The sequence below is a fragment of the Rhinoderma darwinii genome, chromosome 1, assembly GCF_050947455.1.
Source record: "Rhinoderma darwinii isolate aRhiDar2 chromosome 1, aRhiDar2.hap1, whole genome shotgun sequence".
Taxonomy (NCBI): Eukaryota; Metazoa; Chordata; class Amphibia; order Anura; family Rhinodermatidae; genus Rhinoderma; species Rhinoderma darwinii.
This window is the reverse complement of record NC_134687.1, coordinates 636206623-636224239: the sequence shown is the minus strand read 5'-3', so window position 1 is coordinate 636224239 and position 17617 is coordinate 636206623. Positions and strand designations below refer to the sequence as shown.

General features: G+C 43.4%; 1 protein-coding gene across 2 annotated transcripts in view; it reads left to right on the top strand.

Moving 5' to 3' along the window:
- The window catches only part of LOC142661812 (uncharacterized), a 49318-nt gene that overhangs the window by 29504 nt on the left and 2197 nt on the right, over window positions 1-17617 (top strand). The window contains exons 6-7 of one of the 2 annotated variants that reach the window (XM_075839530.1): window positions 11411-12042; window positions 14943-14945. The exons of the other annotated variant lie outside the window; for it this stretch is intronic. Coding sequence (XP_075695645.1) covers window positions 11411-12042; window positions 14943-14945 — 635 coding nt within the window. The remainder of the gene's footprint in view (window positions 1-11410; window positions 12043-14942; window positions 14946-17617) is intronic. 2 annotated transcript variants of the gene reach the window in all.

Sequence of the window (17617 nt, the reverse complement as noted above, 5' to 3'; positions counted from 1 at the left end):
AAAAAAGTCGCAGCCACTGCGTCTCTAATATTTTTTTTATACTGGTCCTACCCTTTGTGAAACCAGTCTGGGCCTCACAGAGGAAACTGGGGAGAAAGCATTGCAATCTGTCCGCCAGTATTCTAGCCAAAAGTTTGTAACCTTGATTTAATAGTGATAAGATTGGGGTAAGGATGGGTCCTTATCTGGTTTCAGTATAAGGACCGTGCGAGATTCTCTGAAGCGGTCAATGGGCTTATTATGTATGAAGGTTTCATTATATAGACTCGTCCGGATCGGTACAATTTGGGGGTGTAGCATATTGTAATCTGCTGAAAATGTGTCTGGACCCGGCGTTTTCCTATTAGAGGTCAAGGAAATTGCCTGTCTCACCTCTTCCCCCTCTATCTCAGAGTTCAACAAAACCTGTTGTTCTGAATAGAGAGTGGGCAAACGAACAGAGTTCAGAAAGAAATCTATGTCAGAAAGAAGTCGGGGTGGCCCTGTAAAGATCCTCATAGTATATGTCACGTAGGGTTCGTGGACCCACTGGGCCATAACGCCTTGCCAGTATGGCAGCTGGCCAACAGGGCGCAGGTCAAAGTCTATAGTTTTTTTTTTTTGTTTTTTTTTTAGGGTACCTGTCGCAGCTCGGACTGTAGCAAGGCAGGCTTGGCAGGAACTAGGCAGCAGGTAGAAGACAGGCGTGGTATACAGCACAGCACAGCACGGCTACAGCGAAGCACTGCACTAGATCAGGTTACAGGAACAGGAAACACTGGGAGCAGGAAACACTAGGGGACCATTTGCAAGACAGACTAGGAATACAACAACAAAGCTCAGGCGTGGGAGGATGGGGCTGGGACCTTCTTATAGCCCAGGGTGCTCTGGACCAATTATCTCAATCACCAACATACTTGCGCTCTGGCTTCTCAAGTCTGGACGGAGCTCGTGATCGCACCCTGGTGGTCACTGTGGAGCAGGACGTCCGTATGTGCAGACATCTCTTGAGAGAAGGGCGTCGACTGGATGGAAGGAGTTCGTGGTCAGCGACACCGTATACTGTGAAAATTTGTTCTCTCTCAGTAGGGTCTGTGGAAATGGTTTTCGTGGAGGGGTTAAGCAAGGAGGGGCTAGGTTTAAAGGGGTGTCTCTGTTTAGTAAGTACGGCCAGGAGTTTACCTGTCTTATTGCCCCATCTTTAAAATGTATTTTCTGTATATCTCACCTGCCGGTGAGATTCATCATGGATGAAGGTGTCCAAGAGGTGCTTATCCGTCTGATATGCTAGATGACTTTCTGGGGTAGAATCATTAGCATGGGTCCTTTGAGTCAATAATAGAGTTATGTAAGGCCGTGAAACTATCTCTGTGTAATTTCTGCCTCCGAGACAGACAACTGATGACATGTCCCCACATCACAGCCTTCTATGCAGCCCACAATAGGGCGATATCATCTGACTGAGATATGTTGTAATCTAGTAACTACCCCAGTACGTTTGAAGGTATTGTTGGAACTCAGAGGAAGCAGTCAGGTAAGCAGGAAATCTCCAGATTTTAGATCTGTCAGTCGGGGAGGACAAGGCCATATTCAAAGTAATCGGGACATGGTCCGAAATAGTAATCGGATAGATTCGGGAGTTTTTATGGGACTAAAACAATGAAGTGGAGATTAGGAAATAGTCTATTCTGGAAAATGTGCCATGTGAACTCGAGTAACACGTATTTTACCTAGCTCCAGTGTCAACTACTCTCCAGGGGTCACACAAATTCAGAGAGTCAACGAAAAATTCTAAGGAAGACGCAGGCATTTTGGGATTGAGAGTTTGGAGGGGAGCGATCCATCGACATTTTGGACTGGATTAAAGTCCCCGCCAATGATTAAGTCACAGCGTGGGAGACCCAGAAGTACCTGAAGAACCTCAGTATACAGTACATGTTGGTCCTGATTAGGGGTGTATATGTTAACCAGTAATTAGGGAGTGCCTTCCACCGTAATGCGCAAGATAATTTATCTGCCTTGGGGGTTACTAATGGAGTGGTCTAGCTTGAATCGTAGGATTTTTCTAAAAAGAATTGCCACCCCCCTCGAGATAGAGAAGAATTTAAGGCGGAATGACATTCGCCCAACCAAGGGGCCGTCTATTTCCCTTGGGTGCCCAGTCTCCAGTAAGTCTCCTGCAGAAATATATTATCTGGGGAGAGTCTCTTGAGGTGGTTAAGCACTTTCTGTCTCTTCAGAGGAGTATTTAGTCCTGCAACGTTCCATGAGAGGAATTTTAAATGTGGTGTTTGGTGATAAGTGTCAGGTGTCAGTTTATGTGAGGTATTCATCCTGTGTCTAGTAGGAAGTTCTGGTTCAGTGTCACGGTTTGTGGGTATGTGGACCCACTAGGCCGCAACGCCTTATCGGGGAGGCAGCTGGCCAAACAGAGAACCCCAGTAATACAAAGTCCCGCACTAAGGTACCTGGATAGTCCAGACGGTGGCCGCAGCTCTGGCACGGATGGAGGTGGGTGCAGCAGGTTACGCCAGATGTGGCGAATGACAGCAGGTGCCGCAGGTTGCGCCAGACGTGGTGAATCACACTGGACGTGGCAGATGACACACGACGTGGCAAACGACAGCAGATGCAGTAAACACGACTCCAATATTAGTAGGCACAGGAACAAGAACACAGCAAGGGATACAGGAACGGGTAACAGGGCACGCATAACAACTGGAACGGGAAAACACTAAGGGACCATTTGCAAGACAGATTTGGGATACACTAACAATGCTCAGGCAAGGATCAGAAGGGCAGGGACCTTCTTATAGTCCAGGAAATCATGTGAGTTGATGATGATGGTTTTCATGTTCGCGCACTGGCCCTTTAAGACCGGGCACGAGTGCACGCACGCACCCAACGGGACACAGCGGACCAGAGCAGAAGTGAGCGCTTGTGTCTACTAGGAAGGAGATGGGGTCCAGCGCTCACTGATCCATGGTCGTCGGGAGGTGAGTAAACCCGACGTCCCACGGCCATGGACGCTACAATCAGTGGAGATATAAACCAGTCGCCACTCCACGCAGTCCCATTGAGCCACATGTGTAGCCTAAATAGAGAGGTGTCAGCAATTTCTGGAGTCGTGCACTCAGGAGTCTAAAAGAGGAGAGAATACATCAGACAGGCAATCACATCATTAACCCCTTAAGGACGCAGCCTAGTTTTGGCCTTAAGGCTCAGAGCCCATTTTTCAAATCTGACATATTTCACTTTATATGGTAATAACGTCGGAATGCTTAAACCTACCCAAGCGATTCTGAGATTGTTTTCTCGTGACACATTGGGCTTCATGTTCGTGGTAAAATTTGGTCGATATATTCAGTGTTTATTGGTGAAAAATTGCAAAATGTAGAGAAAATTTTGAAAAAATAGAATTTTTCAGAATTAAAATGCATCTGCTTGTAAAACAGACGATTATACCACCCAAAATAGTTACTAGTTCACATTTCCCATATGTCTACTTTGGATTGGCATCGTTTTTTGAACATTATTTTCTTTTTCTTGGACGTTACAAGGCTTAGAACATAAACAGCAATTTCTCATATTTTTAAGAAAATTTCAAAAGCCTTTTTTTAAGGTACCTCTTGAGTTCTGAAGTGGCTTTGAGGGGCCTATGTATTAGAAACCCTGATAAAACACCGCATTTTAAAAACTAGACCCCTCAAAGTATTCAAAACTGCATTTAGAAAGTTTTTTAACCCTTCAGGCATTTCACAGGAATTAAAGCAAAGTGGAGGTGAAATTTGCAAATTTCATTTTTCTTGCTGAATTTCAATTTTAATTTTTTTTCTGTAACACAGAAGGTTTTACCAGAGAAATACTACTAAATATGTATTGTCCAGATTCTGCAGTTTTTAGAAATGTCCCACATGTGGCTCTACTGCGCTCGTGGAATAAAACACAAGCCCTAGAAGCAAAGAAGCACCTAGTGCATTTTGAGTCCTCGTTTTTTATTAGAATATATTTTAGGCAGCATGCCAGGTTTGAAGAGGTGTTGAGGTGCCAAAACAGTAGGAATCCCCCAATAGTGACCCCATTTTGGAAACTACACCCCTCGAGGAATTCATTTATGGTTGTTGTTACAATTTTGACCGCACAGTTTTTTCACAGCACGTACTTGAATTGGGCTGTGAAATGAAAAATGTCATTTTTTCCTATAAAATGTCATTTGTGATCAAAATTTCTTATTTTCACAGGGAACAAAATACTCCATTTTGTTGCCCAATTTCTCCTGAGTGCAGCAATACCCGATTTGTGGTGATAAACTGCCGTTTGGGCTCATGGGAGGCCTCAGAAGGGAAGGAGCGCTGTATGTTCTTTGGATTGCAGATTTTGCTGGTTTGGTTTTCGGGTGCCATGTCACATTTGCAGAGCCCCAGAGGTATCAAAGCAATGGAAACCCACCAGAAGTGACCCCATTTTGGAAACTACACCCCTCAAGGAATTCATTTATGGGTAATGTGACCATTTTGACCCCATAGTTTTTTCACAGAACTTATTTGAATTGGGCTGGGAATGAAAACAAAATTATTTTTTTCAAATAATATGTAGTTTTGGCTGAAAATTTCTTATTTTCACAAAAAAAAAAATACCCCATTCTGTTGCGCAATTTGTTCTGAGTGCCGCAACACCCCAGTTGTGGTGAAAAACTGCCGTTTGGGCCCATGGGAGGGCTCAGAAGGAAAGGACCACCATTTGGCCTACTGGGGATTTTCTAGTGCGAAGTCATGTATGCAGAAGCCCCTGAGGTACCAGTACAGTTGAAACCCGCAAGAAGTGACCCCGTTTTCAAAACTACACCCTTAAGGCATTCATCTAGAGGTGTAGTGAGCATTTTGACCGGAGACCTACACCCCATAAGCCGTAATGTGGGTTCTCCCGGGTATGGCAATACCCTACATGTGGCTGTTATCAGCTGCCTGGGCACACCGCAGGGCTCAGAGGGGAAAGACGATGGGGGATAAGCTGTGCGGAGTGCATCAGGGTAAGTAAAATTGGGATAAATTATAAACCAAGGGATGTATGATAAATTTTAAAACACTCTTTCATACAGAGCTCTGGTTATTCGGGACACGTGTCACATTGATATATTGTGTCATCCCTTATCGCCCTCTTATAGCAGACTTTGCACCTCTTTTGACTTTTTCCCTTCTTGCCAGTTTGGGGAACTTCTCCTGGAAAGTGTTGCCGCCCTGGTACGATGCGTGTGGCCCCGCTTCCAGAAGTACTTCTTGGTCCCTAAAGATTAGGTTCTTGATAATCACCTCTTGAAATTCCAGGAAAGTTCCCATCTGGCCTGCACATCGACGTAGCACGTACGCATTGTACAATGCCATCTGTATGATGTGCACGGCCAGCTTCTTATACCACACCGCATGGCGCTGTAGGGCTTCAGGATTTGATCTGACAAGTCCATCCCTCCCATGTACCTATTGTAGTCCAGGATGCAGTCTGGTTTGGGGGTGGACTTTCCTTCATATATCCTAAACCTGTAGGTATACCCTGATGCACTCTCGCACAGCTTAGACATCTTCACGCCATACCTTGCCCTCTTACCCGGCAGGTACTCGCGGAATTGAACCCTCCCTTTAAAATGTACCAGGGACTCATCAATAGAAATACACTTCTTTGGGGTGAATGCTTGGGAAAACCGGGCACTGAAACGGTCTAATAGGGGTCTCCGTTTATACAAACGGTCAAAACTGGCGTCATCTCGGGGTGGGCACGGCTCATTATCAGTATAATGTAAGAAGCGAAGTATTGCCTCATTTTTTTTTTTTTTTTTTAGGTTACAGTTCCGTTCTGAAGTTGCTTTGAGGGGCCCATATATTAGAAACCCCTATGAAACACCCCATTTTAGAAACTAGACCCCTCAAAGTATTCACAACAGCATTTAGAAAGTTTATGAACCCTTTAGGTGTTTCACAGAAATTTAGAGCAAAGTAGAGGTGAAGTTTACATTTTTTTTTTTTTTTTTTTTGTCAGAAAATCCTCTTTATTCCATTTTTTTTTACAACACAATTGGATTTATCAGAGAAACACAACCTAATACGTATTGCCCAGATTCTGCAGTTTAGAGAAATATCCCACATGTGGCCCTAGTGCGGTAATGGACTGAAGCACCGGCCTCAGAAGCAAAGGAGCACCTAGTGGATTTTGAGGCCTCTCTTTTTTTATTAGGCACCATGTCCGGTTTGAAGAGGTCTTGTGGTGCCAAAACATTGGAAACCCCCCAAAAGTGACCCCAATTTGGAAACTAGACCCATTGAGGAATCCATTGTAGTTTGATTGGGGTGCATGCGGCTTTTTGATCAGTTTTTATTCTATTTTTAGGTGGCGTGGTGACTAAAAAACAGCAATTCTACTATTGTTTTTTTATTATATTTTTTTTACAGCGTTCACCGTGCGCTATAAATGACATATTCACTTTATTCTGCGGGGCGATACGATTACGGCGATACCCTATGTTTATAGTTTTTTTTTATGTCTTATGGCGTTTGCACAATAAAATACGTTTGGTAAAAAATCATTCACTTTTTGTGTTACCTTATTCTAAGAGCCAGAACTTTTTTATTTTTCAATCAATAAAGCCGAGGGGGAACTTATTTTTTGCGTAACGAACTGTAGTTTCGATCAGCACCATTTTTCGGTACATGCGAGTTTTTGATCTCTTTTTATTCCATTTTTTTGGAGGTGAAGTGACCAAACAATTGTGATTGTGGTACGGTTTATTATTTTCTTTTACGGCGTTCACCGTGCGGGATAAATAACGAATAAATTTTGTATTTCAGGCCGTTACGGACGCGGCAATACCAATTATGTATAGTTTATTTGTTTGTTTATATATTTTTATTAATAATAAATGACTGATAAGGGAAAAAGGGGGATTTTTACTTTTAATACTTTTAAAACTTTTATTTTCTTATTTTTACACATCTTTTTTTAACTTTTTTTTACTTTATTAGTTTGTCCCACTAGGGGACTTGAGGGCAGGAGGCCCTGATCGCTATTCTAATACACTGCACTACATGCGTAGTGCAGTGTATTAGAACTGTCAGCTACTCACTGACAGCAAGCATAGTGGGTCCTGACGTTGTCAGGACCCACTAGGCTTCCGTCTATGGCATAGCCGGACGCCATTGTTTGGTGTCCGGTTGCCATAGTCACCATCGCCGGCCGCTATCGTGTAGCAGGCCGGCGATGGCAGCTTAACCCCTAAAAAGCCGCGATCTCTATAGAACGCGGCTTTTAAGGGGTTAATCAGCGGGGACACCGATCGGTCCCTGCTGTAGGAGCTGTGACAGCTGCTGAACAAGACAGCAGCTGTCACAGCTCCTGTATGTGTCGGGAGGACGGCCGAAACGGCCGTTACTCCCGAGACGTACTATTAGGTCATGGAGCGCGAACGCTATAGTTACCATGACCTAATAGTACGTCAAGGAGCGGGAAGGGGTTAAAGGCAAAACAGGTGAACACTTCGATGAACAACAGTAACACCAATCCAGGCTAAGAACAGCGAGGTTACTGCCAATAATACTAACTGAACATTGTCTGCATCAATTTGCAACCGTGGGGCAAAATGTGCACATGTCCAATGAAAGTCGGGTATAGTCCTTGGTAACACAGGTGCAAATCACTCGGCATCGCGGTCCTCCAGGTGAAGTTGTCTCTGAGCCAGATCCGGATCTTCAAAAAATGCGGAAGCGGTCGCCATCTTGAACTCTCAGCCTTGCCGGGAACAGAAGTTGAATACGAGTATTCCTCTCATGAAGCAAACGGCAAACACTAGCGAAGGCTTTCCTTTTTTGCAAGACCGCTGCGGTCACGGCGCGGGGTGTGGACCCACTGGGCCGTACCGCGTAGCGGGATAACAACTGGCCAACTAGGTACAAATCAATGTCTATAGTCCAGACCGTAGTGGTGACACAACTTGACTTTCACTGTAGATGGCACAGTAGATGCAGCGGAAGATACGACTTGACTCTCACTGTAGATACGATAGCACGGGATACAGGCAGCAGGAACGGGTAACACTGGGAACTGGAAAACACTGGGAGACCATTCGCAAGACAAACTTTAGGTATACAACAATGCTCAAGCAAGGATCAAGTGGGCAGAGCCCTCTTTACAGTCCAGCAGCATTCTGGGCTAATTACTGATTGACAACTGGGCGCGTACTGGCCCTTTAAGGCCGTGCGGGCACGCGCGCCCTGCGGGAAACTGTCACAGAATTCGGAAGTGAGTGCTGGCGTATCCCTGGAGGGAGATGCCGCCGAGAACACAGACGTCCATGGCCGGGGCCCTCAGAGGGTAAGTCTGAACGACGGCCCTCGGCCGTAGACGTTACAGTTGCATAGTAGTCCTGAAAAATCAGGATTTTAGAGCCATTGATCAATAAGTCCCTTTGATTCCTATAGGCTCTCAGAACTTTTTCTTTTATAGCCCAGTGGAGGTGTTTAGCTATGACCGAAAGTGGTCTACTGTCACCCCCCCTCCTCCATTTGATCTAGGAGGGCCCAGCCTGTGTGCGCTCTCAATCATGAGGGGGTCACCCCCAAGATATAGGTTAAGCGCCTTTGCTAAGGTAGTCCATCAAGCAATCAGCCGTTACCATTTCAGGGATACCCACAAATCTCAGGCTGCTGCGTCTGTCCCTTTTTTCCAGATCCTCCAGTTTGTCCCGTAGAGCCTGAGTCGTGGCTTGGCTCTAGCGCAGGGTATCCTCCATATTTGATATGGTGTGTCCGAGGAGGTGAATCTGGTCTCCAAGTCAGCAATTTTCTGGGAGTTGGAGGTGATCTGGGCTAATGCAGAGTTGATAGATGTGTGTAGGACATCCAGGTGTTTATCAAAGAGATGCATCAGCAACTTCGAGACCTCCTGCGCCACCAGGGTAGCCTGAAGTGAGTCCATGTCAGATCCGTGTGGACGGCTGTTTTGTGGTGACAGCTGAGAGGGGGTCATCTCCTGTAAGTAGCTCCAGAGAGAATTGCGGTTGCGGAGAGCGCACTTTAGCAGATTCGAGTTTAGAAATTTTTTCCCCTTTAGCGTTTCCCTTATTTTTATGCATGGTGGAGGAGCGTGGGGAGTCCAGTACTGGGGCGTTCTGAGAGCGTGTCGATTTTTCCTTTTGACAATTTTGTGAGGTATCTGTCCATGACACAGTTCCCTATGTCAGGGGAAAGACGTCAAAATTGCGTATTCGAGCAGAATAACGGCGGGTCAGCCAGGGAAGTTGCCCGACGGCATTCAGACGATCATTAAAACATCAATGTCGTTATGGTCCAGATCCGGACATGAGTCCAGGTCCCAGACAAATATGAGGCAGAGCAACCCACCAACTCTCGATATCCAGCGAGGGGGGAGATGGTCACAGTGGAGGCCATCTACCAGGCAGGGTGGCCTGTATGGGGCCAGGGAGAGCAACGGAGTCCCCAGGAAGCCATAGAAAGGGGACCAGGAGCCCTCTGGTGTGTCCCCCCCCCTAGTCCCAGTTGTGTGGGGGAGGTGTGGTCCCTCGTGAGGCTTGTACCCCACTCCAATTTGTAGGGTTCAGGGGGATCGATGGGGGCTTATAGGAATAATTCCCCTGTGGGGGTCCACTCACCTGGGAGCTCAGAGGGAGGAGGCCGTCCCGCGGCCTAGTAAAATGGCGGCCGCTCACTCACTACCGCCAATGGATTCAGGACAGGAGTATCTACAGGGGGATCTTCGGAGCACCTGAGGCAACCAAGTTGCTCCCCCTGGGGAGATCCACTCACCCGAGACCGACCAGGGCAGTCACCGCCGTCCCCCGGCCTCTTCAAGATGGCGGCTGGAGGTCCTGTCGCCGCTGTATCCTCGACGTTACACCGCCTCAGTCTCCAGGGATAGAAAATTAGGGGCTCCTCCGTTACCCCCACTCACCGCCGACCCAGGTATGAATCTTCGGCCGGCTTTAGGGTCGGGATGTCTCCGATTCTTCGGGGATAGAAGAGGCCGTTAGGAGCCACAAAAGCGGCCATTCACGTTGCCCCGCCCCCAGAAGCGCTATTACTTTGTTATATTTTTGGGCTACTTCAGGATTCTTTTCTCATTGGAAACATACTTTTATTAAACCTTCTCTGCTCTCCTCCTGCTCTTTGGTACAAACTGAGGAGCTGAGTGCTCAGCAGAGGGTATAGCCTCTGTTTCCCACCACAGGCGTCTTACCGGTCTAGCGGTGAATAGATGTTGGAAGCCCCTGCTAGTAGTCTGTGCTGTGGCTTGTCTTCACCGGCTGTGCTAAGGAGATTTGTACTTGTGTTCTCCCTGCCGTCGTCCTTACCGCCACTCGCGGCTCCCTAATTCCAACCTTTTGGGCAGACTTCGGCAGCAAAGTTATGAAAGAATAAAGTAACGTTAAAACCAAGCACACCATTGTTTTTCTTGTGAAATTCTCGATAAGTTTGATGTGTCACATGACCCTTTTCCCATTGAAAAAACTAAAGTTGGATACAAAATGGCCGACTTCAAAATGGCCGCCATGGTCAACACCCAGCTTGAAAAGTTTCCCCCCTCCCATATACTAATTTGCCACAAACAGGAAGTTAATATCACCAACCATTCCCATTTTATTTAGGTGTATCCATATAAATGGCCCACCCTGTACAATGTGTCACGAGAAGACAATCTCAGAATCAATTGAAAAAAATTAACGATTCCAAAGTTATTACCTCAAAGTGAAACATGTCAGATTTGAAAAAAAAATTGCCTGGTCCATTAGAGCAAAAAAGGATATGTCCTTAAGGGGTTCAAATGGTTTTTCAAAGTTTTAGTTAGGCTGGATCCACACGAGCATGTTCGGTCCGTAAAGGACGGAATGTATTTCGGCCGCAAGTCCCGGACCGAACACACTGCAGGGAGCCGGGCTCCTAGCATCATAGTTATGTACGACGCTAGGAGTCCCTGCCTCGCTGCGGGACAACTGTCACGTATTGTAATCATGTTTTCAGTACGGGACAGTAGTTCCGCGGAGAGGCAGGGACTCCTAGCGTCGTACATAACTATGATGCTAGGAGCCCGGCTCCCTGCAGTGTGTTCGTGCCGGAACTTGCGGCCGAAATACGTTCCGTCCTTTACGGACTGAACATGCTCGTGTGAATCCAGCCTAAGGCTGGAATCACACATGTCGTTTTTGTGTCCGTTCTTGATTTTAGTTTTTCGAGCCAAAGCCAGGGGTGTATTCATAAGGAATGGCTTATACTTTTCTCCTGGATCCACTTCTAGCTTTAGCTCAAGTAATTGCATAAAAAACTGCATGTTTGTTACCACCTTAACACATTTTTTTTTGTTATATAAATTTGTCTACTTTTGTTGTTTTACATTTTTTTATTCAAATCACTAAATCCATTTTTAATCCTAATAGAAAATTCCAGTAGAAACTCTGAGGGAAACTTCATATTATCACTAAATTATAAAGTAGAAGATGAAGATATTATGCAGCAGTCTTCAGGAGAAAATCTTAATACACTTAATGTACATCCAGGACTTCACAGTACAGATCTATCCTATAATTCCCCTAATCATGAGGAACCTTCACCTGAGCAATCACAAGTGCTGATTACCACAAGTGCAGGTCAAAAAGAGGTTAACAGGTCTCAATGTGGTGAATGGTTTACAAAAAACTCAGGTTGTTTTACGCACCGAAGAATTCACCCAGGGGAGAAGCCGTACTCCTGTTCGGAATGTGAGAAATGTTTTGCACGAAAATCAAATCTTGTTAGACACGTGAAATGTCACACAGGAGAGAAACCATATTCATGTTCAGAATGTGGGAAATGTTTTACAGATAAAGCAAATCTTGTTATACATGAGAGAATCCACACAGGGGAAAGGCCATATTCATGTTTAAAATGTGGCAAATGTTTTACAGCTAAATCAAATTTTCTTAGACATGAGAGAGTTCACACAGGAGAGAAGCCATATTCCTGTTCAGAATGTGGGAAATATTTTACACAAAAATCAAGTCTTGTTGTACATCTGAGATTTCACACAGGAGTGAAGCAATTTTAATGCCCAGAATGTGGGAAATGTTTTATTACTAAAGGCAAACTTCGGGATCAACAGAGAAGCCACAGACGGAGGAAGCCATTTTAGTGTTCTATGTGAAAAATAAATGTGTTTTATAAGGAAATTACATTTTAGAAATTCTCTCAGGACTCCCATACAGAAGTAACCATACTCTCGTTTGGAATATTGAAAATGCTATAAGAGTAAAACAAAAAATGTAATACATCAGGTCGTTCAGACCTTAAACAGCCAATAAGCATGTTTCATTTTTTTGGTGGGAGTAGCCTGGATCTGCCAAACACCCAAATTATATTTACCTGCGGTCAACTGTGACCGGGAACTATGGAGGAAAAGTATTGTGGAAATGAGGAAGAAAAGAAGAGCCTTGTTTACTGTCAAAGCAGTGACGCTGAATTGTCACCATGAACCTCACTTCTTATCACTGTATTCATAAATTCCCCCACAATGCAGGAGAATCCACAGTGACAGGAAGGATGCCCCATGTAAATATTGTTGTTTTTCTAAATATATATGGACATATCAATATTCTTTGTTCAAGCAGTATCAAATGATAACGGTGATGGAATTTAAAAAGAAAAATAATTCATTTTGCAATAATTTATTAAAAGGAAAATTCACAGATTTTTTTTATACAGAAGGAAATGTCATAAGTTTATTTATCACTACGTTAAAGCCCTAAAGTTCGATTCAAGTTCTAAACGTTTGTACCACAATCAGAAAAAAATTTATTAGGGTGGATTCACATGCGACAGATTTTGTAGCAAAAATTTCTGAAACTGAAAATTGTTCCATATATTTGGGTGTGGTTGTTTCTGCAGCATGCGCATGGATTCAGCAATCCCCATTCTGATGAAGGGAACAGTCCCAGACATTTCGTTAATAAATCTGCCGTGTGTGACTATATACTTAGAGCAAGACTACGATGGAAGTTCAATACTAACCAACCATGGCATTAACCAATTTGACTGTAAGGGATGAGAGTGGTTGGGAGTTTGAGGCTAAGCCTTTAGTATCATTTGAGTTCTAACAATGTTGTGGTTTAATTCGGCTGGTCGTTGGAGGATTTTCTTGAGTCAGGGCTGCCATCGATGTGTAGTATTTAGGGGAGATCCGAAAGTTTTTCCACAGTCTCCTGATTTGTGAGAACGATATGTAGCTGCGATGTGCTGTTGCGGCTCTTTTGTCAATTCTATAAATTTGGTCAACCTTATTCATTCATTGGAGAAATGATGGATTGGTGGTAGATCTCCATTGAAATGAGATCAATTAACTTAAACCACCCTGAAAACCTTACGAAAATGTATGACTGTCACCTTGGCTTTATGGCAATTAAATATAAATGGGATTCACCATAAAATTTATTATTAGCTGTAATGGAGCTTCATATTAAATATCTTCGATGAAGACCTTAATCTTCTAAAAGGATGGAATATGGCAACACCAGCAGATATCCTATCTTTTTTGCCTCCTCCATTCAAGGCTTTAGACAAATGGAAAATAGTGAGCAAGAGGTGTCATAATAAGTAACCTGATGGGTCTACCTTAAGTATTGCTATACTCACCCTTTTAAATGTCATTGAGCCTATAATATGTACCTACTGTAATGGCCGCCGCTGCCAAATGCTTACCGGTCCCAGGCTGCTTCTGGCTCGTGGCCAGCACTGCCGCTTCTAGTATGCATACTGATCCTTCTCTTCTAGGGCCAGTACGTGCCAAAATTCCACCCAGCTTTCCCTGTATAAAACAGACATAGCAATTAGGTTCTTCTATGGGCCCTGTGACAGTTTGGGCCACTACTTCTATGGGCCCGTAACCATTTGCTCAGGACATGAACCCCGATGAGGTTCCCTTGCCTAAAGTCTATGACCTGGCCCAGAAACTTCTTAGACAACATGTCCGCCAGGATCAATTGTTACAAAATGTGTCGTCTTGTTCAATTGGTACCCAACCGCCAGCTCTATATAAACGGCCGGTGGTCAAGGTCCTTAAAACCATAGTGTATTTACAGTAAGGGGTTTTAGCTGAGCGCTGTGTATAAAATAGAGGCAGTGGCAGCGCCGCTGCCTCCAATGGTCCCGGTGATTTATGTGCCTGGTCAGACGATCGCCGGGATGCTGTTAGTGGGAAGTTTCTTCTAACTAGACCCAGCACAGCCTTATTAGTGACGATAGTCACTATAAGAGGGCTGATTTCCCCTGTCACTGGGAGTGCTTTGCATGGTGTAAGAGTCAAAATAAATAATAAAGTCCCCCAATTTTTTCTTTCTGACCTTGTGTGACAGACCATAATAATAAAAAAATAAAAGTCAACAAAAGTGCAAAAAAACCGAAATAAATGTCCCATCCCACCCCCCTCCCCCCTCTCTTATGGTAGACAATGACTTTCACAAATAAAAGGTCTATTTTAGGGTTAAACTTATTATTACTAGAAGTAATTGGCTGAAATGTAAAAAGCTTTTTTTTTTTTTTTTTTACTATTTTCAAATTATAAGCCTGAAAATTCAAAAATAGCAAAATGGATGTGTATAAAAATTATATAAATTAAAAAAAAACCTGCTTTCACTACGAAAAAAAAAATGTTTCTAAAAATCATGTTAGAACAAAAAATAAAAATGTTATAACGGTCTAACGTGTTTTAAAAATGGCTAAACTGTGTCTGGTCCTGAAGGCTCAAAATAGCCCTGTCCTGAACTGGTTAAATGCCTTGGCACAAACACCACCAGCTCAAGCTGTGTCCTGCAGAGGATTTTTGGATTCGTGCACAATCCATTTTGAGATGATGGCACATCAGTTTGCTTCTCATCACGCCAAAGTGGCCTACATCTTGTCTCTACTGTCTGGGGAGAGAAGTGGAGGAGGAAATTCCAGGAGGTGTTACCAGAGGTAAGTAATGATGAATTTAGAAAGTGAATTGGGAGGTTTTTTAAAGGACAGGTGTCGCAAAAAAATTTTTTTTTATATCAATTTGCTTTTAGTGTGTTAATAAAATACATTTTATTTATTTGTGTTTTTGTGTTTTTACTTTTTTTCTTTTTTCTAACTTTTACTTCACTATGGGGGCTACCATCTTTTATTCATCTCTGTATGTGTCGATTAGCTTTTTTGGAACATGTCTTCTTTAACCCCTTAATGACCAGGCCTTTTTGCAAGTTAATCACCAAGGATTATCTTTTGTGTTTTTACTTTCGCAAGAGTCGTAACTTTTCTTTAATGCGTCGACATAGCCGAATAAGAGCTTGTTTTTTGCAGGATGAGTTGTATTTTCCAATTGCACTACTTTTTGGTGCGTTTTAATATATTGATTAACTTTTATTTTAGGAAAGAATTGAAAATAAACATCTATTCCAGCATTGATTTTCGCGTTATAAATTTATACCGTTCACTATGCGGCATAAATAACATGTTACCTTTATTCTAAGGGTTGGCACAATTATGGGGATACCAAACATGTAAAGGTTTTATGTTGTCCTACGTTTGCAAAATACCCTTTTTATTAAAAAAAGAGAGAATTTTTTGCATCGCCGCATTCCATTTTTTTGTCGATTGTAGTCATATGTGTGTTTGTTTTTTGAGGGACAAGGTGTAGTTTTCATTGGTAGTATTTTGGGGTACATGAGACTTAGCCATTAAGTTTTTTTTTTTTATGGGGGGAATGGGAGAAAAAAAAGAATTTTGCCGGTTTTTTTTGGGTGCCGTTTAGACCGTGGTTCCTATGTTAGGCCCCCGGCTGCATGTCATTGCGGGGCTGCCAATGAGGTAACCGAGGAAGCTCCCTCTATGAAACACATTAGATGCCGCTGTCGCTATTAACAGCGGCATCTAATGGCTTAAACTGACGGAATCGAAGAGTGCTTTGATTCCGGCAGTTGTGGCAGGAACCTGGCTGTGTATAACAGCCGTGCTCCTGCCGCTGATCTTGTGGGTACAGTGGCAGTACCCACCAGATCAGAGCGATGGATATATCTGTCGGTATGCAGGAACTAGCACCTGCTAGTGACGGATATATTAGTCGATAAGGGGTTAAGGGTCTTTAAGAAGCTTTTACAGTGGCGATGAAGATGTGTGTTTTTTTTTTTATTTGTTTTTTTTTGTTTTTTTTTACTTCCAGATCCATGATTTTTAGGTAGCTCGTATTTCACATGTAGTTGGCGTATGTACAAAAGCATTTCAGTGATGATTATCTGCATTCAGGCCACTTTACTAGGTCTACCTTTTTAGTTCTTAATAGGACCCTCTTTTCCCTTAGAAAATCCTGATTGCTTTTGTTTTTTTTAATGAAATTATTTTTTATTGACAATTTTACAAATATAAAGCATACATAAACAATACCCCCCCCCCTCAATACCACCCTAATTCTCCCTCTCGTTACAAAAGTTGTATCAGTTTCATTATACAAATCATCAAAGCAGCAATCTAGGCAGCAAGTACACATATAGCAATAAAACATAGTAGACATAGAGCTTGGCATGAATTGATGCATCTCCAACGACCGATCTATCAGAACAGCGTACACAAGTCAATAGCTTTCTTATCTTCTATCCAATATCGATTTTTAAATGTGAGGTGAAGGTATTCCCGGAGTGTCTATCCAGGGCCCCCATATTCTCTCAAACTTACCATCTGCTCTTCTTTTATGATACACCTCCTTTTCTTATCTAGTGATGTCATTCATTTTACCAATATATTCTGTTATCGTCATGGGGGGGGGGGCTGTATCCAGTTTTGGGCAATTAACTTTCCAGCCTGGTACAATATTCGAATAATTCCAACAGATATTCCCTCATTGACTTAATTTCCCTCTAGCAGTCCCAATACACAGGACCTAGGATCTGCCTGAATCGAGATACAATATACTCTATGAATCAAAGCTATTATTTCATTCCAAAGAGGCACCAATACGGTACACTCCCACATCATATGAAGGAGGTGGGCATCATCAATGTCACAGCGACGGCATTCTGCATCTCCTCTATATCCCAAACCTATGCAGCCATACAGGAGTTCTATATACTCTATGAATTAGCAACATCTGAGAATACCTCTGAGCCTCACTCAAGGATAACCCAAGCGTATTCGCCAGAACATCCTCCCAGTCTTCATCAGTGAAAAAACCCACATCTGCATCCCATTTCGCACGTACATGTAGGGGAAATTTTTTGTGGTATGAATCCAGAAGATGTCCAGAAATCGCTGAAACAACTCCCTTCGTGGTGCCCTGCGAGATTAGTATCTCAAGTATGTGATGAGAGTAGGTGACAACAATGGTCAACATCCTGAATTCTTAGTGGAATGGATACAACAAGGTACTGGAAAACCTCATCACATATGCAGATTGATAACCTCACTCTGTTTATTCCACTTCATCCTAAAGATGTTCTATAAAATTGAGATCTGCTGACTGTGCAGACGTTCTGCTCTACAGACCACATTATCATGTCTGTAAACACGTTATCTTGTTAAATGTAGACTGGCCATGATTTTAGACTATATAGGTGCCTCACGTGTCTAGCAATGAAGGGCTTGAGTCCAATGATATGCATGCT